The 17,812-nt window shown below is 37.1% G+C and overlaps 3 protein-coding genes across 7 annotated transcripts; 1 reads left to right on the plus strand and 2 right to left on the minus strand.

The window, feature by feature from the left end:
• LOC105168473 (serine carboxypeptidase-like 45) lies at positions 478-4,149 on the plus strand. Its single transcript, XM_011088569.2, has 10 exons — positions 478-1,090; positions 1,188-1,292; positions 1,385-1,480; positions 1,863-1,955; positions 2,043-2,122; positions 2,304-2,585; positions 2,682-2,806; positions 3,095-3,187; positions 3,273-3,390; positions 3,792-4,149. The coding sequence occupies exons 1-10, from the start codon at positions 832-834 to the stop codon at positions 3,939-3,941; spliced, it is 1,401 nt and encodes a 466-aa protein (XP_011086871.1). The 5' UTR covers positions 478-831; the 3' UTR covers positions 3,942-4,149.
• LOC105168474 (protein NEOXANTHIN-DEFICIENT 1) lies at positions 4,451-9,353 on the minus strand. Of its 5 annotated transcripts, none has more exons than XM_020696116.1 (12): positions 9,035-9,353; positions 7,416-7,497; positions 7,177-7,261; positions 6,981-7,064; positions 6,793-6,856; positions 6,491-6,537; positions 6,037-6,091; positions 5,788-5,826; positions 5,391-5,559; positions 5,205-5,277; positions 5,062-5,118; positions 4,451-4,885 (listed from the first exon to the last, which is right to left on the minus strand). In XM_020696116.1, the coding sequence occupies exons 3-12, from the start codon at positions 7,239-7,241 to the stop codon at positions 4,675-4,677; spliced, it is 864 nt and encodes a 287-aa protein (XP_020551775.1). In that variant the 5' UTR covers positions 7,242-7,261; positions 7,416-7,497; positions 9,035-9,353; the 3' UTR covers positions 4,451-4,674. The 5 variants fall into 5 exon arrangements, with proteins under 5 accessions (XP_020551775.1, XP_011086872.1, XP_020551776.1 ...); XM_011088570.2 differs by having other exon boundaries at positions 8,995-9,353; XM_020696117.1 differs by having other exon boundaries at positions 7,177-7,292; positions 8,995-9,353.
• Positions 13,024-15,666, minus strand: LOC105168475 (pentatricopeptide repeat-containing protein At5g13270, chloroplastic). The gene has a single exon (XM_011088572.2). It carries the CDS (start codon positions 15,550-15,552, stop codon positions 13,270-13,272), a length of 2,283 nt encoding a protein of 760 aa, XP_011086874.1. The 5' UTR covers positions 15,553-15,666; the 3' UTR covers positions 13,024-13,269.

Raw genomic sequence — 17,812 nt, forward strand, 5'->3', positions numbered from 1 at the left:
ATTAGAGTTTCTTTCATGAGGAAAAAAGATTATCCAGTTGGGCAAAAAGATGTGTACTGAACCAACCAGATAAAGAAACAGTCAAATTCTCTGGAATGGAATGGGAAAGTAGATTTAATTTTCCAAGACATTTCATTTCTATCTGCCAAACAAAGAAAGAAACAAACAATGGGAAGTATATATCATTATTCTCTCTATACAGTATACTGAAAGCAACAAATGAAGGTTTTTTCTTTCTTGGGAGAAATGATTTTGTTGCATAAGCAAACATGTCTTTCTTGAATCAAATAATTACCCCAGCTGTCTGTCTGTCAAGATGATGATGCACCATTTCATTTCATTTCTTTCTGCTCAAATTTGAAAAAGAATCCTTTTTTCTGTCCTCTGGAACACAATCTTTATGCACATTGGGACTGTAATTTTTTGAAGAAATATCAACTTTTTTTTCCTCACAAGACAACAAGATGCTGTAGGAATTGCAGAGCCCAGATTTCCATTCCCTTTATCATCTTTCTTGATTCACTAATTCATACCTGACTTAGTTCATCAGCACACAGTTCACATAGTGAAAGAAGCAAAGTGGCAAAGTCATTTTTTGAGAAAATGGTTTTGACTCTTTCTCATCTCACATCACAATCATCACCACGCACAAAAGTCTACAACACGACAAAAGTTAAATTACAACAATATCAGCAAAAGGAACATGACTCTCTCCCAGCCCACCTTCATATAATGCCTCCCATCTGAGTTACATTTTAGGTGCTGTGCCTCTACTTTTTCTCTTCTTGTTGTTCAACTTCTTTACTTGTGTGTGGCCTGGATTTCAAAGTCATGACAGCCATTTTAAAGATGGTAGCTTTTATGGCTTTATTTGGGCAAGTGTGCTTTTCCATGAAGTGGGATGATTCTTTCTCTCAACTGTCAGTAGCTGACAGGATATCCCAGCTGCCTGGGCAGCCCCGAGTCAGCTTCCAGCAGTTTTCTGGTTATGTGAATGTTGATGAGAAGGAGGAGAGGGCTCTCTTCTACTATTTTGTTGAAGCTGAAACTGATCCAGCTTCCAAGCCTCTGGTTCTCTGGTTGAATGGAGGTTAATTTCTCACCACATTGTTTATGACTACACTAGGAGAAGTTGGAAATAGAGTTCTTGGGCAATGTTTATTAGTTTCTTGATTGTGTGTTTGCAGGGCCTGGTTGTTCATCTTTGGGTGTTGGGGCATTTTCTGAAAATGGACCATTCAGGCCCAGTGGGAATGCTGCCCTTGTCAGGAATGAGTATAGCTGGAACAAAGGTGTTTCTGAATTGTGGCAGAATACTTTTGTGTGAATGATGATTACTTTCTTGGTAACTAACAATCTTGTTTCCATGATGGTTGATCTGCAGAAGCAAATATCTTGTATTTGGAGTCACCCATTGGAGTGGGGTTCTCTTATTCTGTAAATTCTTCTTCCTATGAAGGCGTAAATGACAAGATCACAGGTATGTTTCCCATCTTCAACATTCTAAAATGTCAGTGTTGCTGTAATTACAGGATTATGGCCATTCTTGTTCTGGTTCATTCATTGGATGAAACAGAAGAATAGATGTTCAGAAGAGAAAAGCATCAAGTGAATATTGAGGAATTACACAAACCACCTTTTACTCTCTGTAAATTGTTGAATTTGCCTTTCCAAACCATATTGAGGAGATGAGAAAAGTATGTGTTGGATAAGTATCCTGTTTGGGCTTCACTTTAACTTTAGTTCTTTCCTTTTACCGAGTCTGTTTAACTTTCGGACATGGGGAATATTTCAAGCTTTACATGTTACCTTAAAATTCTGAAACTTTGGCTGCATGCTTTGTATTTGTTCTATGTTTATAGCCCGGGACAACTTGGTGTTCTTGCAAAACTGGTTCCTCAAGTTCCCACAGTACAGAAACAGAAGCTTGTATATTACTGGAGAGAGCTATGCTGGCATGTTTCTTGACCCAAAATTTCAACCTTTTTGTCTATTATTGAGAGAAATCGACAATTTTTCTAAGAGGTGTTTGTTGTTAATAGGCCATTATATTCCTCAGCTGGCAGAGCTAATGCTCCACTTCAACAAGAAAGAAAAGATATTCAACTTGAAAGGAATTGCAGTGAGTTCTCGACTCTTTAACAACATTTGTGTTACAGCACAATGTTATGGGAAAGGGATTTGGAAACATGATTCCCACTATACTTTTTGGCCATAAAAAACATAAAGAAAGTGCTTTTGCAAAGGACTCTTCTCTCTCTCTCTCTCTTTATTCAGACTCTTAAGTCGTGTTGTTGTTGCAGCTTGGGAATCCAGTACTAGAGTTTGCCACTGATTTCAACTCAAGGGCTGAATTCTTCTGGTCTCATGGACTAATATCAGATACAACATACAAGTTGTTCACTTCTGCCTGCAATTATTCGCGATATGTTAGCGAATACTACAGAGGTTCCCTATCTCCAATCTGTTCCAAGGTGATGAGCCTTGTCACTACTGAAACCAGCAGATTTGTTGACAAATACGACGTCACTCTTGATGTTTGTATCTCCTCTGTGCTCTCTCAGTCCAAAGTTCTTAGTCCTCAGGTGTTGCCATTAGTCTTTTCAACTGCTTGAACTATCTTATTACTCGGTTTTGTATGAGTTTTTAACCGAGTATGTCTGTCATATTCTGAGGTGCAGCAAGTTACTGAGAACATAGATGTATGTGTGGAGGACGAGACGGTGAATTACTTGAACAGACGAGATGTTCGAAATGCTCTTCATGCTCGTCTTGTGGGAGTCAATAGATGGCTTGTTTGCAGCAAGTGAGCATCTTGGTCCAGGAATTAAACTTATTCCTTTATTTGTATGTAAAATTAGGAATAATGACTTAAGCGTATTCTCATTTCAATTCTTAAATTATGCATAATCATCTCAATTTTCTTTTTCTGAGTCTGAACTACTCTTGAAAAAGTTAAACAACGCTAAGAATATTCTTATGAGGAGATATCACGATAAATATGTATTTTTGAGTACATTGAAGATCTGGATACTTTTGATACAGACATTATTTCATGAATAGCTTCTGAACCCTTGTCATAATCTTGTTTCAGCATACTGGATTACGAACTGCTTGACATAGAGATACCCACAATCAATGTTGTTGGTAGAATAATCGAGGCGGGAATCCCAGTCTTGGTCTACAGGTATCATTTCCAAACTTAAGCACTTCTATTCAAGACTACATTCTGTTTTCACTTTTAACGTTCCGCAACTTCTCTTGAATGGTAGTGGTGATCAGGATTCCGTCATACCGTTAACCGGGAGCCGAAAACTGGTCCATAGACTGGCTCGAGAACTGAAATTGAGAACAACTACACCATACAGAGTGTGGTTTGCGGGGATGCAGGTAAATTCTGTCAATAAAAGAAACGAAATTTAAAATGATTCTAAGATGTGCTGCTCCAAAATTATAGAAGGCACACACTTAACAATGGTGTCTAATGGTTTTCTTGTCACACATTTACGACGGGTTGATTGCACACACCCCCTACAAAAGTACTAATAGCCAAAACACCCTCTTGAAAAAAAAAATAATAAGAAGAACTGAGAACACAACCCTTGAATTTTAAAGAAGGTTGTCTACTCCCTCCCCCTTCAAGGGGGTCTCAATGCCTTTTCTTTCTGTTCGTGGGTGCTTTTTGCTGGTTTCGGAGGACGCCTGTTGCATTTAAGCTCATTTACAACATAATGCGATATGTGTTGTTCGTGATTTCTTGGGATTCAGGGATTATTTATGGTGAATTTCAGGTTGGAGGCTGGACTCAGGTGTATGGCAATATCCTCTCATTTGCCACCGTAAGAGGGGCATCTCATGAAGCTCCGTTTTCACAGCCGGAGCGATCCCTTGTGCTTTTCAAGGCCTTCCTGGAAGGCAGGCCTCTACCAGAAGAGTTCTGAGCTGCTTACTTCCTCCACCACAACAAGATTTAAATTGAACTGTAAGTAAAAATGTTGAGGTGTAGGCCACCGTTATCTCCCTGATCATGTTAAAAAGAATTAAATTTGTTGGTTCGTTGTCGAGTTCCCCAGATTTCCCATATGCTGTAATCCAAAAATTTTGTAAAAAATGTTTCTGATATGAATGAAAAATCAATCAAGTCGAGTATATTACCAGTATCAGAAACTCAGTCTTTGGCATTCTTTCATTTGATACCATTACAGTTCATCACCACCTTGCAAATTCGCAGAAAATTCTTGGTGAATTTCGGTACGATCACAGCCTAATATAAGGTATTGAGGGTGGATTTTAGCTTTATATCCACAGTTCACAATGAACTACACTTGCTATTACACCCAAACCATTCATGCACTCAATTACAAGAATGAAAGAGCAACCCCTGAACTTAAAACTTTACAAATATGAACTTGTCATTGCAAATTTAAAATTGCTCAAACCACACTGCCCTGGAAAAAAAAAACTCATATTATTGAAATAAAATGTATAATATTTTCGCACAACTTCTGGAATCTCTACCCTTGTGAAACTGAACTTTTAACTGGAAAGACTATCACGATATAGATGTTTCAACGTTAACAAAACCATCCCGAATGAGTAATGATCTTTGCAAATGCAGATGGCTACCAAAACTAATGAGCCATGTTAGTCGTTAGAACCGGACATGCTTTGATTCTACTGAGGAACAATGGTGGGAGCTTCAACCTTCATTTTTAGACAATTGAACTCCAATGCTAAGATCGGCTTCGACAGCATCACAGATATGGTGAGGTTTCTTTTGTCTTCACTGGAATCTCCGGTTGCAAAGCCCGTCTCAGATGTGGTTTCGGGGTTCGTACTCGATGTAGATGGGCCAGACACTTTAGCTGGTGGAACTGCTCTCAACCTGGAGGAATCAACCAAAGTATAAATGCAAGTATCTCATGCAACAGCACGAAATGAGAAGATAAAAAATAATGCAACAGGAATTCTAAGCCTGCAATCATTAAACGGAAACTGAGATCCTGACCGAAACAAAGAAGGTCGAAATCATCAATCGGCTATTAATAACAATAAGTAAACCTGCATTCAATCTGGCAAGAGTACTTGAGGAGGTGGGGATTATACTCTGTGCGCCCACTACATATTAAGAAGCCGAGACAGTTAACTCCACCTATATTGAAAATGGTAAACACTTCAAATATATTCTATATAAAAAAAGAAACCTGAAGCTTGGAAGGGACATTTTGATTGCAGGGCCCATCCATTTTCTTGTATCGTTTTGACTTGCTGCCATTGCTTTGTGGAGAAAATAAAGCATAGTAAGCCAAGACAGACCAATGACTAATGAGTATATACTTACATTACTAAAGAATAACAAGCATTTCACAGTTCTTCGTAAGCATACTGACCAGCAGCTGTAATGTTGATACTGCATAAATCCAATGATATATGATTGTTCATCTCTTTCACTCGTATATCCATACAGTTTTTCTCCTTATCGGGAGAATCGGCCATGCCAATCTTGTTCAGGAAGCAACCGAATCGGCCTCTCTTTGTAACTGGAAGTGCTGTAAGACTCTGGTTTAACACAAACCACATCATATTCAAGAAACAAGTGCTTCTTGGAAATGGAATTTACTATGTGCTTGCAAGGACTAATGCACTGCTGCTGTATCGTATATTTATAAGTAAATTGGAGAAATGTCTGTCGTTGCTGTGATTGGGTTTAGAAGCTAAAGATATATGCAATGAAGTTTGATTGCCCTGCGCTTCCAATCTCAGTGATGTACTCGGATGGAGGCTGACCTTTGTAAAATTGGCAACTTGACTCGGAAGTCCAACATCCTGCAAAAACACATTAGAACAAAACTGTCATTTCTATTCTGCAGCTAATGGGAATGTACGAAGACTATTATTGGGAAAAACAGTCTGCCATGAGGTTAGATCACATCTTGAACTTATTTCACATAAGTGAGAACCAGATCTTCAGTGGAAGATATGTGTAATGAATTATATCAGAATAATAAATGTTGAATTGGGCGTTCAAAATTCTACCTTTCGTCCATGTACACATGCTTTATCGCTGTTGACCAGCACTCTTGCAGCCCATCTATTGACAAAGAATTTATGAGGTAACTTGTCAATGTTTTAAACACTTATAGCCTACTGCATAGTAGATAGTTTACTGATACCAACAGTAGAAAAAGGTAGCACTAAAGGGCATGATTTTAACGTAGCAACTTACTTAAGAACCAACTATCTATATTATGCTTATGATCAAATCTCGTCCTCATGTGTCAGATGAGCATAGGTAATATTGCTCGTGTAAAAGTTATACATGAATGCATCCTCTACAATAAAACTTTGTGTACTCTTTGCAGGAACAAGTTATAACGGAAATATGAGGTACGAATGTTTCATCAACAAGACATATAGATAATGACGACACTTGACAGAATAGTTTGCTCGAATATGTTCAAGAACCAAAAGTGATAGGCAGAGAACTTACGCACACGATGTAGGTGGATTCCATACGATTCCTGCTATGACCACAAGCTGAAAAGTGTAAGGCCATTAAAAAGAGAGAATAAAGTTAATGCAAGTTGACATTAAATTAAGATCAATGCTGCTGTATTTGTATTATTCCTTCATCTAAAATAGAAATGCTCATCCTCAAAAACTGCTAATAGTCCAATTAAAAATTCAGTGAATTTGGCTTTATTGTTTTCAGGAATTTCCAGAAATCATAGTGGGCTCACATGGGTTTAAAAGAAATAAATAACTAAACGGATGAATAGAAACAAAGACAACCTCATCAAAAATCCCAGCAGGACTGTCCTCATAATTAGCAAGAAAGAATCCACCGAGAGTATATCTGCACAGTACATAGGATCAACTTGTATTAAATAAAGAGAAGTAGAATCTAAACCTTTACATGCATCTTATACCATTTTTGCAATAGTTAAATATTTACAAATTGTGACAGCATTGATTAGTACCCAAATGCCTCCACTAGTCTGAATTCTTTGGGGATGAAAGCTCGAGCGGTTTCTGCCTTGACAAGATGGAGCTGGTACAAGGCACTGAAAAAGTCGAAAACAGAATGCTTAATGTATATACTTGTTCCATCAACAAAGAGCTGCGACGGGATTACAATGAATAAATGTTTATTCAAAGGAATGGAATAGGACTTGCCTGCCTTTAAATACCCACGGAGGTTTTCCGTATCCTAATGCAGAATTCTTCTCTGCAGTTTCCATTGTTTCAGCTAGTAGTCACTCTGATATGAGAATCAAACACCAGAGAAAATGCTATCAAAGAAAAAGTTGAGTCAAAATTACTCGAGCTTCATCTGCATGACACCTAAAGAAAATAGAAAAATTTCGAGCTTAGTCGAACATCAATCTGAAATATCATGAGATCGAAAAACTAACCACTTTGGACTAAACTGCCAAGAACGACTTCTCTTTCTCTTTTTAATACAGGTCTCAGTAATCTCATTATTCTTGAGAATCCCTATATTCAGGGGTAAAAGTGCAGATGAGATCAGCAAATCCATGCACATAGCAACAGCACATTCTTAAGCCACAGGCAGATGATTCCATGCAAGTTGAGCAAGTGGGTGTTTTACTAATGAGAATTTATAATATATCTGGAGATACAAACATTTAGCAGCCAACAATATACTCACTAACTGTTTATTACCCACCCATAGTTTTCCAAGACCATGCAAGTTGTGCAAGTTGCAACAACATTTTATTTCGTCATTAAAATATAGATTCAAAGTGCTTGATTGGCTGATCTTTTGTGAGCAGTGCTGCTGCTCAATGTCTGAAAACCTAGTCTGCAAGAGAATTTACGTTCTTTGATCCAATAGCATGAGATTCAACAATCGTTTTAAGCATAATGAAGCACAGCAAATGAAGCATCACGAACATCAGTACCAACTGAAGCCTTGCAAATTATACACTTCCATTTGTTTCGTTATAGAAATACTGAATTTCGTAATTGCCTTTCAATGAAGAGAAAACATCAGGTTCTGCAAAGAATTTCACACTGACATAATAAATCACATGAATTATTCTCCAGATACATCATAAGGACTCTGATGCACACCACAACCATGTGCACCAACTACACACTTTCACCTCCACCAACACATCACAGCCACTGCCTAAGAGGAAAAAAGCAATCATTTTTATCCATCAATGCCATGTAATAAACCCATCCTTGAGTTCTAAGCCAAAATCGCATCATAAGAATACATCTGCTGAATCGAACACAAACACTTTTTACTACATAAATTTGAGGAAGAGAATAAAGATTCGGTGAATACTTATCCAACAAACATCCTCTATCCAAATGGATGGAAAGGGAAACCTAGGGTCAGTTCACTCACTGTTACCACTAGTTCTATAAGTGGATCTACGATGAGGGTCTTGACCGGGTCAGGCAGTTGAATAAGGTGGCCTTCTTACCATTCTTGAACTACTTTGAACAAGCAAGCTAGTTGTTTTCTGTATGTAAGGACTCATTGAAACGAACACTAAACTTGCTTCTTGTTTGCTTAATTATTTTGGTAATCAGAAACTATAACGGTACCGTACTTCATTTTTTGCTTGTCAAAAATCCAGGTATACTTCTAATCTATATAATACTTCCAAGGGATTGGCGCATTTAATATTCTTAAGAAAAGAACACTTAACACATCTTTATCCGACTTGAATCTTGATGGGATCTTAATGGGACCAAGACCCATGCATCAAAACAATGTGCAAGGCATCAAAAGTTTCATAAAATCTTACCAGCAAATCAACAAGATAGGTAACACAAATCAACATTTGACTGGAATCAAAACAAGAAAAAGAAAACCACATTGAACTGAATATTTTCCCTATTCAAGAGCAAATGCAAAAATATAATCACCATATTCAAAGAAAAGCAAGAATTCATAGATGAGGCAAGGGGTAAAGGGACTATCTCAAGACTTGCAAATGTTTTCAGCTAACTTACACAGAGAACAGATACTGCAACTGGAAGCCAAAAATCAAACCTTTCTGTGGAAAATTCCAGAAAGAATTTGCTTCAGTTTGAGTGAATTACTACATAATCTCTACTTAAAATTTGTGATAATGAAAAGACAAAGGCAGTAAAAGGGCTGGCCAGTTCAGTTTTGATGGCTGAGAAAAAGATAAGAGAGGAAAATGCACCGGGGGAGAGAGCTAATGGCTAATTAGAGGCATGACATCATCACCAAAACCATATATATATATAGATATGTATATATAGATAATAGATAGATATAGATAAACCAAAACCTCAAAATTAAAGAAAACCTAGTTTAAAAACTGAGATAGCTCTAAGTATAGCTTTATTTTCTGCCATTCTTAAATCCCACGAGCTTTGCTTTGGCGCCAACTTAATACAAGAAGATCTTGTTGGCCATCCACTCCTCAAAACCATCCCCTGTTTTTCCAAGATTTCATGGTATAATTATTGTCCCTCAGTCTTTCTTTATTTTCCAATAGTACATCTTTGTTTCTTTGTAATAATTTTTACCAAAGTATCCTTTGATTTATGATACGACCATATTTAACTGCATTGAGAGTTTCAGTTTAAATTTTAATATGACAGCAATCACTCTACGTGGTCTGTGAATAACTGTATATGGAGATATTAAAATTTTAAATAATGCTTCTAAAATTGAAATCGATGATTAAATTTACAGATGTACATTATTTAATTTATGTAAAGTACGTTAATACAGAAGGAAAAAATCTATTTTCTTTTTTAAAAAATCCAACATTTTGTTTTTGCTCCAATACACTAAAGAACCTGAACCAATGAAAAGACTAATTCTTAGAGCATTGAAGATTATATTATAGAACAATAACATAAACATTTGGTTGGTGGCTCAATTTTTTCTTGAAAATGGGACCACTTAATTATCCATGTTGGTTGTATTGAGAAATCATCTCAACTTTGGTCAGATTATTGGAGAAAGGGAATGTTTCTTCAACAAACATGAAGCTGTCTTTATTCCCTCCATCATCAAACTAATTTAATTATTTATTGGAATGTTTTTCAGAAAAAAAAAATTGAACAACTTTTGAGTTTAATATAGAAAAAAAGAATGAATTTTAGAATGATTTGGAGATATGCAATGAACTAGAATATATTCATTTTGTGTTATACACAGTTATATATATTTTTTATTTAAAATTAAATAAAAAATCTACTGTAATATATTGCGTTATGCAGGATTCTTTATTATAATAAATTGCATTTTTAAATTTTGAATTTATTTTAGTTATTATTTTAAAGGAAAAGGGATATGTGTGTTAACTTTTTGATCTTAAACAAATGGGATTAAGGTTATGATGATGGTTAATGCAAAATCTGAGACAGGTGCCACGCTGGCAGAGGAAGCTTCCTCTCTCTCTCTCTCTCTCTCACCCCAGATAATCAAAGGATAAACACTTGTTTAATCAGCATTAAACTAGTTGATTTGCTGCAACGTGTCAGCTCATAATCCCACTGCTTTTCCGACCTCTTTTTCACTTTTAATTATTAATCAATTTATAATCAACGTACTTTAACTGGTTCCCACTCAGCCAGATAAATTAGTAGGTCGAGAATGCAATTTCAGTGCTTCAATCATTTTATACCCTCCTCCATCTTTTTGGAAAAACTTCTAAAACTCACCCCCATACGGTTAATATATCCCAAACATTCCCAAAAATATTAATTTGATCAAAATTTTAATCTTTGTCAGTTGTAATCGATTTGATCAGCTCGTTGACTTGTTTTAATGATTGTTGATTTTAAGATCATTTGGTGGTTACCATCAAGACATGTGAATATATAAATTTCTCATTGCATTGATCTTTTTTATAAATACAAGTGAACAATATTTGACACGTAAACTTTTATGATATTGTGATCTAGCTATTCAGTCCCAACAATTTATTCTAAAATCCCATCTAATTTAAGTATTGAAAGATTTTAGTTGGGGTTTCTCCGACAAGCCTTGTAGCAGTAAACCAACTCACCCGTATCAATTAGTGTCTTTAAGGTATGATACTATATCACACATAACTCATTAGTAGATGTTATTTAGCAATTTAATACAGAGATCAATTGACGAATTGATATTACATTGCAAGTCAAGTTTGGAACATGAAAATCGTCAATCAATTTCGTTTTTGGGCTCAAGACAACGTGCCCAATCATTGTTGTTGTTGTTCTAACCCCATTTAACATGTAAACAGGTATGAGAGTCGTGTCTTTAAGTTCGTTCAACAATTCTTTTCTACCCGTCATATGATTTGATATGCCACTATCGAGTAGACCAAATAAATGGTTGAGTAACCAAATTAGAAAGTTTTTTAGTAACATCACTAGAACGGTCCAGCATGTTCAATAACTTTTGGAGTTGTGCAGCCGAAAAGCCCGAGATTCCTGCGCCCTACTTCCTTCGACTGACCCGCATGTTGCAACTGCATAAGCCTGGCCACGCCCCATTTGGCCCCGACGTCGAGATTGTCCAATACTCTTCATCCTCGTTTTCCTTTGTACCAAGTCGGATATCCATTAATCTCGAAGCAATCTGCAATATCATGATCGGGGTTTATGACAATTCGAACATATATTCGTCGCCGTACTGCCGTGTTACTTTGATCCAGATTGGCTAAACCCCTTTCCATTTCTTGGGGCGGTTGCTGCCATTGCAATTGCCTTGATCTATCATCCCGACCTCGTATTATCATGCGATGTCCCTCTTCCTTGGTAATCATGGCATAAGTTTTATTCACAGTAGGCAAAGGATTCAAGTTTAAGATTTGAGACCTAACTGTACCAAAGATTGTGTCATCAAGCCCCATGAGAAATTGATGTAATTTCACTTCCTCTCATTCCCGAAAGAATCTCTGTGCAGCCCCACAACAATCGGTACTTTGAAGCAACTAGTAAGTTCATTGGACATTCTTTTTAGTTTTGTATAGTAAGTAATTACTGCCATCCTTATTGTCTAGTTGAAGCAGTCTAGCCCTTTAATTCATGAATTTGAGGTGCATTTCCTACAGAAAAACACTTGCGTAGGTCATCCCAAACTGCTTTTGCGGTCTCCTCATACGTGATACTCGATTTAATGAATTTTCTCTGTAGAACTAAAAATCCAAAAAATCAACATAGAGTTGCAAAAGCAACCATACACTCGCCTTGGGGCCGGTTCCAGTTTCTTCAAACTTCCATTAATAAATTCTAATTTGTTCTTTACTCTCAAGGCATTAGTCATTGCCTTCTCCCACATGTTGAAATTATCGCCTTTCAATGTACACATGATGGTGACTACCTTGCGCTCAAACTAGTTGTTTTCTCATCCATCAGAACCGAGGTGACTGCAACACAGGCCAAGATTTAGATCGGAGCTATAGTGGTGGCAGGTAGCGTGGTTGATCAACTTTCTTTAAAGTTTAAACCTGTTCTGATATCATAAAAGAAGAACAAAGATTTGAGAGAAGGTATTCTTCTATTTCAATGTGTATTACAGGCTAGGAATACACAATTAATAAAGGTAACAAATAACACTAAATCGGGCAAATGACTAATCAAAGCCATAAAAACCTACTACTATAATACAGAAAATATTACATATCAACAAATCTAAAGAATTTGTTACAAGAAATTTGAAATTCACAATTTTAAATCCGTCACTCCAAATATAGTGTGAATTTGGTGTGCACACGTTACCGTGAATTCTTTGCTATAGCTAAAATCACTACAATGCCCTTATGAGCATTAATAGTTCCCATTAATTCAGGGTAAAAAAGTGTACACTTGAAAACTTCTTGTAGATAGCCCCTGCAGTGAGAACCGCGATTTGAAATGGTGCAACCACCGAAAATGATGTTGAGAAGTTAGAACTGATTGAGGCTACTTGATAACATGGCTTCTAAGTTCTTCCTCTATCATCCCTCTAATTTTTGAAGGATTAAACGAGACAAATGAGTCAGACTGAGTGAGAAATTTGAAAGAATTGTGTTAAGCGCAAGGTGGAATTAGAATTGCAGTAATATTCAGAATGAAGAAAATATTGAATCTAGTCCAAGAATTCCCTTATATACAACACGGGGGTGATCTTACTCGTGTAACAATAGAAAACCAGGGTCTTATGGTATGTGTTTCTTTCTGTATGAGCTTAAACTGTGGAAGAGAGACTTCAGACAAGACAGAAACGATGATATAACAAGAACAGTGTAATGAGCTCTCATTTTAAGTAATCAGAAGTCACCAGTAATCCCCACAGGAACACTCTCCAGATTTGAAGTGATGGAATCTATTAGAATCTCTAACAACAATTGTTCGCCCCGTAACAGAAGATACATGTTTCGCAAAATCATGGCAATCTTTACAAGCTCTGAGATTCTTGAAAACCACAATAGGAGCATTACTTGGTGTTGAAATGAGGCCAAATGCAATAGCAAGCCTCTCACTGTGGACAAGAAGCTGTTCTTTTCGCTCTGGCAAAGAATCTGTCACATCATCTTCTGTTAAAAGTGCATTTTCTTTATGAGAATCAGAGAATTTTAGTTCCTTCAGTTTTGAGTAAATCTCTTCTGCTTGAGGATGGTGTAGATCACCCACTATAAATTGGTGTACTTTACTCTTAACAGTAATCCAGCTGCAACCAATCTCTTTCCTTAAATCTCTTTCAGCCATAAGCTTCCTAACGCTTGCAGCTTCATCCCACCTCCCAGACAAACCGTACAAGTTGAATAAGAGAATATAAGCAGCAGTGTCCTTGGGATCTAGTTGAAGGAGCTTCCCAGCAGCAGTTTTACCAAGCTCATATTTTCGGTGGATTGAGCATCCTCCCAATAGACTTTTCCAACTCATTGCATCAGGTTCAAATGGCATCGAATTTATCAAATCAAGTGCGTCATTCAACAGCCCAGCTCGAGAGTATATATCAATCATACAATTGTAGTGGTCAATAGTTGGCTCCACACCATGCTCACGACTCATCGATTCTAAATACCGGTTTGCTTCTTCAACCAAACCAGCATGGCTACAAGCAGTAAAAACTGCCACAAATGTAACTGCATTCATGCCAACACCAGAAGCTTGCATTTTCTTGAAGAGACTCAGGGCTTCAAGAGCATTACCATGGTAAGCACAACCAGCAATCATAGCTGTCCAAGCAACAGTATCAGGTTCATCCATCGATTGAAAAACTTGATAGGCATAATCCAACCTTCCGCATTTAGCATACATAGTAATCATGGCACTCTCTCCATAAAGATATGAAACCAGACCTCTTTTTATTGCATCTCCATGCGCTTGAGAACCAAAATTGAAGTCAGCAAATGCTGAGCACACTTGAAAAATGCTTGTGTATATGAATTCGTTCAAAACAACACCTTGACTTCTTAAAGACTTAAAAACCTTAATACATTTTTCAAATTCACCAATTTGAGAATAACCAGTTAATATAGCACTCCAAGAGACATCATTTGGTTCACTTATCCTCTTAAATGCTTGACTGGCTGATTCCACATCTCCACATTTCACATAAAAATCCACAAGAGGAGTACCTACAGAGACCTCATTTTCCAACCCAAGTTTAACAATCAAACCATGAACTTGCTCTCCCATTTTTCTGTCATCCAGCGCAGCACAAGCCTTTAGAGTTATGGAAAACACAAACTCATCCAAACCAACATCTTCATTCACCATCCTTTTGAAATATCCCAAGGTGTCCTCATGCCTATCAGCTTGAGTACACCCCACCATCATTGTTGTCCAGGAAACAGCATTCTTTTCCTGCATCAGATCAAAACCCAGCTTGGCACTCTCCAAATTCCCACATTTAACATACATATTACATATAGAAGTGTCCATGGCCACATTATTAGTATATCCGACCTTAATTACTTGACAATGCATCTGATTTCCAATCTCCAAACACGAAGAATCCAGAAAAGACTTCAAAAGGCTAATATAAATAGAAGGATTCGCTTTTAAATCTGAATCTTGAATTCTCAAAAACAATTCTATGGCATCCTCCAATAGCCCTCCATCTGCATAAGCAGATATAATTATGACCCACGAAGCCAAGGTTCGTTGACCCATTTCATCAAACACTTTCCTAGCATCGTCAAAACTCCCGCAATTACAGTACATCCGGAGAACAGAATTCACAAGAAAGGCAGGCGGGTCTTTTCCCAATCGTTGGTGAATTAACTTTCCAAAATCTAAAGACCTTAAATTCGAACATGCTTCAAGTAAATGTTTATACGATTGAGGAGCAACAGGTACATTACAACGGTCCATTTCGAGAAGGAATTCATGGGCTTCCTTGAGTTTATCCTGCCTGGAAAGGGAAACCAAATGGACGTTCTCGAGTTTACCGTGCTGAGCATCGAGGGTTTTGAGTCGCAAATTGCTGGACTTGAGCGATACCCATGAAGGAATTTGGGTGTAATTTGCAGTTCTTATGCTTGACAGTTTGTCAGCGTGAGGAAGTGATAATTGTGAAAACATTGAGTTCAGTAACTGGAGACCTGCCATGGATTTCAGTTAAAGTTCGCGAATGAGATTACAAGAGATCGATGCATGGAGTAAGGAGGCCATGAGGTCTAAGTTTCGCTCTTTGATCAAACAAGCACCCACTTCCATCTCAAGGTATACTAGCCAATTGGATTAGTTATTAGTAGACCACCGTTAAATATCAAGTGTGTAAATAATTTCTCAATAATAAAATATATTTACAATTATATTAAATTTTATAAATTTATTATAATTTAATTTTTTTACTCAATGTTAATTAATATTTAATATATAAATCATATTAGTATAAGTGATTTAATACTTTATATTTACTTATAAAATTTTGAAAGAATATATAAATATTATTTAGGGATCGCAAGATGGGGTTTGTTAATGCCCAAAATCCTGAGTAAGACCTAACAGATCCAATTTAAAAATTTTAACGCCATCCTTCTTCACCATAGAAAAGAAAAATTCGAATTCAACACCTCTTTGGCAGATAATAGAGTAGGTAAATTACATTGACATATATTGAATTTAGGTCCAAATAGACGATCAACTTTATTTTTTGTCAAATTATAATCATACCTCTTGATTTTGTAATTGTAATTATAAGTTGATAATCCTCAAGATGAGATTATTGAAGCTATTAGAAATTTGCCTGTGAGTTATTCGGATTCCCTTGAAATTTCATAGAATCAAGTTTGTCGAAAAAAGGTTTCTAGCCCCGCATTGTTCAGAGTGATGATTTTGAGTCGTCTATAGCCCCAAGTTCAGGATTCATTGTAGGACATCCAATGTTTCAAGGTTGAATGTGGCCATGAGCAGCGTCATAAGTCCGTCTTCGTCCCTCATCAAGGAAGGAGGGCAAACGATTTCACTTGCTCCTTCCTCCCTCGTGACCTCGCACGTTGCCACAAGGGTAAGGGGGGCCTAGCAAATCATATGGTTGCATCGCATCGCGTCTTGTCGTATTGAGTCGTGCCACACCAACATTTGAGGATTTTTCATGTCATGTTTCACTATGTCGTGCCGCATTATGTTGCGTTGCACTGTATTATGCCACGTGCCTTGACCTACGTTTGGTCGAAACTTCTCACCTTGTCCTGAATTTTGGTCAATGGGTAGAAATTTCTCCTCAAGCCCCCTTATTTTCCACTTTTTTGGTTTTATCTCTTGGTATGGTTCATAATTCTCAGTGGATGATTTCCGGGGTGAAGTCGTAGAATCCCCAAGAGAATTGTTTGAGAGTCACTTTGAATTTGAATGTCCCTTACGACACCTTAGGAGGATATTTTGCCTTTCTTTTGCTGATTGCAAAGTGGTGCAAAAAATGCTGGGAGAATTGCTTAAAGCTTTTTATATCCAAATGGGTAGTTGGTTGAACCAAGTCATGGTTTTTCCGACTAGAGTAGTTCGAAAAATTTTACAATACGCAGAGTCGCTTATTTTTAGCAAACTTGACTTTGCTAAAAATTGATCTAAGTGGTCTTGGTCCCGTTATACTTGCTGAGGTTTGGAATCTTGATTTTGGGTTGGATGGCCTTCGCCAGGATATGAGGTGCAAAAGAGTTGTGCTTGGGAGGCGCCACGGCTTGGGGAAGAGCCTTGTGGTTTTCTATACTCTCAAGGTTAACTTGTTGAGCTGTTGCCTGGTCCATCACTTGGGGTCTGTGTTTTCTTGGTGGTGCGTCTCTTGGAGAGCCTTCTAGTAGGCAAGGCCTACTTTTCATCTTTTCCTCGAGGGTTGACCTCTGCTCGCTATTCTCAGGGGCCACGTCTGCTCCCGATCCTCTACAAAGATAATGAGGGGGTTGTGGCGGTGCCGCATGCTCTGTGATATATTGGGCGACTGCTCTTGAAGTGGATTACGCTGAGGCTTCTTTGATCATCTGTCGAAGGGCCTCGTGCATGATGTGAAGCTTGGGGTAGGGGTACACAAACTGAAAAGCCTTGGTTTGATTTCGGTTATAATTGATTTTTTTTTCGATTTAAAAACCGAAAAATCAATTTTTTTGTAAAAAATAAAAATGAATTTAGTATTTTTTTCAATATACAATATATTATAATATATAATATACATTATACTATAATATATAATATATAATAAAATTAAAATATATATACTAAAATTTTGGTTTTTCTGTTCTGTTCGGTCACAGAACAAGGAAAAAAAACCAATCGAAAAATCTAATTTTTTTTAATAAAACTAAAATTTCGATTCGATTCGATTTCAGCCGGTTTAACTGAATTGTGGATACCCTTACGTTGAATCGCCTTT

This window comes from Sesamum indicum, linkage group LG8 (genome assembly GCF_000512975.1).
Source record: "Sesamum indicum cultivar Zhongzhi No. 13 linkage group LG8, S_indicum_v1.0, whole genome shotgun sequence".
Taxonomy (NCBI): Eukaryota; Viridiplantae; Streptophyta; class Magnoliopsida; order Lamiales; family Pedaliaceae; genus Sesamum; species Sesamum indicum.